The sequence below is a fragment of the Corylus avellana genome, chromosome ca4 (assembly GCF_901000735.1).
Source record: "Corylus avellana chromosome ca4, CavTom2PMs-1.0".
NCBI classification, from domain to species: Eukaryota; Viridiplantae; Streptophyta; class Magnoliopsida; order Fagales; family Betulaceae; genus Corylus; species Corylus avellana.
Genome location: NC_081544.1, coordinates 13,651,062 through 13,653,798, shown reverse-complemented (window position 1 = coordinate 13,653,798; position 2,737 = coordinate 13,651,062). Strand labels below are relative to the sequence as shown.

The 2,737-nt window shown below is 37.5% G+C and overlaps 1 protein-coding gene across 1 annotated transcript; it reads left to right on the top strand.

The window, feature by feature from the left end:
• Nucleotides 1–709: 709 nt before the first annotated feature.
• LOC132180120 (short-chain dehydrogenase reductase ATA1) lies at nt 710–1,846 on the top strand. Its single transcript, XM_059592976.1, has 2 exons — nt 710–768; nt 1,027–1,846. Exons 1-2 carry the CDS (start codon nt 710–712, stop codon nt 1,844–1,846), a joined length of 879 nt encoding a protein of 292 aa, XP_059448959.1.
• The last annotated feature ends 891 nt before the right edge of the window (nt 1,847–2,737 follow it).

Below are 2,737 nucleotides of genomic sequence, written 5' to 3'. Positions count from 1 at the left end.
GATTTGAACCTATGCTCTTGAAGTATTAAGATTTTTAATCAATCCATTAAACCAATCACATCATCTAGGAATAAAACTTGCACTCAAATTATCTATTTTATATTTTAGATGTGTTTTGATCCGTTTAACTGAGATAAACCAATTACACTAATGAGCCTACACAACTCTGAACTCACCTGTCAAGACTAGGACCAAGAACTACTCTCGCTTAGAATTGGGTCGTTACAACTTCCAATAAGAAGCATGTCCTCTAATGCCCTTCAATTCATAAACGCAAGATTTTGTTAGCACAAAGTTGCAACATAATTGGATTATGAAACATCAATTCAGTTAACAAATATTTCATAACTTTTCTACCAGATTTCACGCGTGTATCAAATACATGCTCATAAAATATGTTTTATGTTTTTTCTTACCTATTGATATTATCACACAAACTAAGAAGGCAGCATATTGTTGAGATTTAGATAAGATACAATTAATTAGAAAAAATAGAGATATGCTGATGGATGGGCTGCTAGCTTAATTATGGTTAAGAAGTAGTTGTACAAAATGAAAAGAGTGTGCAGGAATAAAGAAGCAACCTTCTAAAGAGCGTCACTCAATTTTTTGTTTTTAGCATATACTTAAATCCACAAATTTACAGCATATGAACTGCCCTTAAATAGTACCATAAAATTCGCTAACAAACATTAATTGTACGAACGAAATGGAGCCAACTGATACTACTCATATGCATGATGACTTGCAGATGCTACCCGGAAAGAGGTTAGCCCCACTGATCACTACCACATTAGCCTAGAAAATTTGTATTGGAGAATTTCTGCCAAAGTTTGGAAACACTAGCAAAATTTTCTAATCGAAAAGTAAATTGAAACGGCTTATAAAAGAATATAGGAAATTTTGCAAATTATTAAAGTTGATAAGAAAATATAAAAATGATCTTAATATTAATTTGATAAGCTGTAAAAAGAGATTTTATCATCAAAACAACCATATATATATAATAAGTTTAAATTTTGTTAGGTTGATGGGTAAAGTTGCAGTCATTACTGGTGGTGCAAGAGGAATTGGAGCTGCTACAGCAAAAGTGTTTGCAGAAAATGGGGCGTACGTTGTAATTGCCGACATACTGGACGAACTGGGGGTGGCATTGGCAGATTCAATAGGAGGCCGCTACATACACTGCGACGTTGCAGAGGAATCAGATATGGCATCAGCCATCCAGCTTGCACTCAGTTGGAAAGGCAGTCTAGATATCATGTTCAACAATGCAGGCATTGCTGGGCCTGGTGGAAGCATCACTAATCTAAACATGGACCAAGTCAAGTATCTCCTCACGGTTAATGTGCATGGAATTTTACATGGAATGAAATACGCTGCTCAAGCCATGATCAAAGGACAAAAAGGGGGCAGCATCATCTGCACATCAAGCTCAGCAGCCATCATGGGAGGCTTGGGAGGACACGCATACACATTGTCAAAGGAGGCAATCATTGGATTAATGAGAAGTGCCGCGTGTGAGTTAGGGGTGTATGGAATTCGCGTCAACTGCATTTCTCCACACGGGGTTCCTTCAGAGATGCTTGTCGGTGCCTACAGACATTTCCTTGGGAAAATGGATATGAAGCCAGAAGAAGTTTGTAGGATTGTAGGCGAGAGCGGGAGTTTATTGCGTGGGAGAGGTGCAAGCACAGAAGATGTGGCTCAAGCTGCGCTTTTCTTGGCTAGTGGGGATGCTGGATTCATAACAGCACATAATCTTGTTCTTGATGGGGGATATACTTCTGCTATCAGTACCATGAGTTTCATCTACCAATGCGAAGAAAAAGGAAAACACAAATAGATTAGTTATTAGAAGGCCAATATCTACTTGTTGGTTCTGCCTATAGCTCAACTCATAAAAATATTTTTTACCAGCTTTATTATATGTTGATGCAACAATATTGAATTCACCTCAAAGCATGTCTTCACCTAGCTACTAACTTCAACGTTGGTTTTAAGGACTGTCCCACCATTCAAGTGAGCGAATCTCACATGGATACTGTTATGTGATTGTGATGCAGCGTGACTTAGTGGGCTGCAACAAAGAACATCAATAAGCAGCAGATAAATAATTCTAGATCTTAAGTCTATTAATGATATGAGAATTCTTCTAAAAACAATAAATACTCTCTAAAGTTTATAGGAAAAGAGGAATAAACTCAACTCTAAGTATTCTCATTAATCAAAATCAATAATAAAACAACTCCTCTCATCTAGAGGCTATAAGCATATATTTATAGCCCAAAACTCAAAACCTAATAAAATATGACATAAATACCCCCAAAACCCTAAACCTAATAAAATAACGAAATAAAGACTCTCAAAAACCTAATCCTAATTAAATAACAACATAAAGTCGGTTTAGAAAATAAAACAAACTGACAGCTACGCAATTTGCATCATTCTCCCCTTGTTGGAGAGAATTCGTCCTCGAATTCAACCAGTTCTTTCCACGGTCCTTCGGATGCCCTATCAACTCGTTCCACTAGCCCTTCCTCAAGATCAAAACAAGCAACACCTCATAATAAGGGTGATGCTCCTTATCATCGAAATACCTTGACGGTTGTCATGACGGCTCGACACACCACTTGGCAATACTTCGGATTTGCAGTACTTCTCTCGCTCCTTTTCCCTTCCACGTGCCATGAAAATACTTAAGAATGGGTCAGCCATTGTTTCCCTTGTGAACATA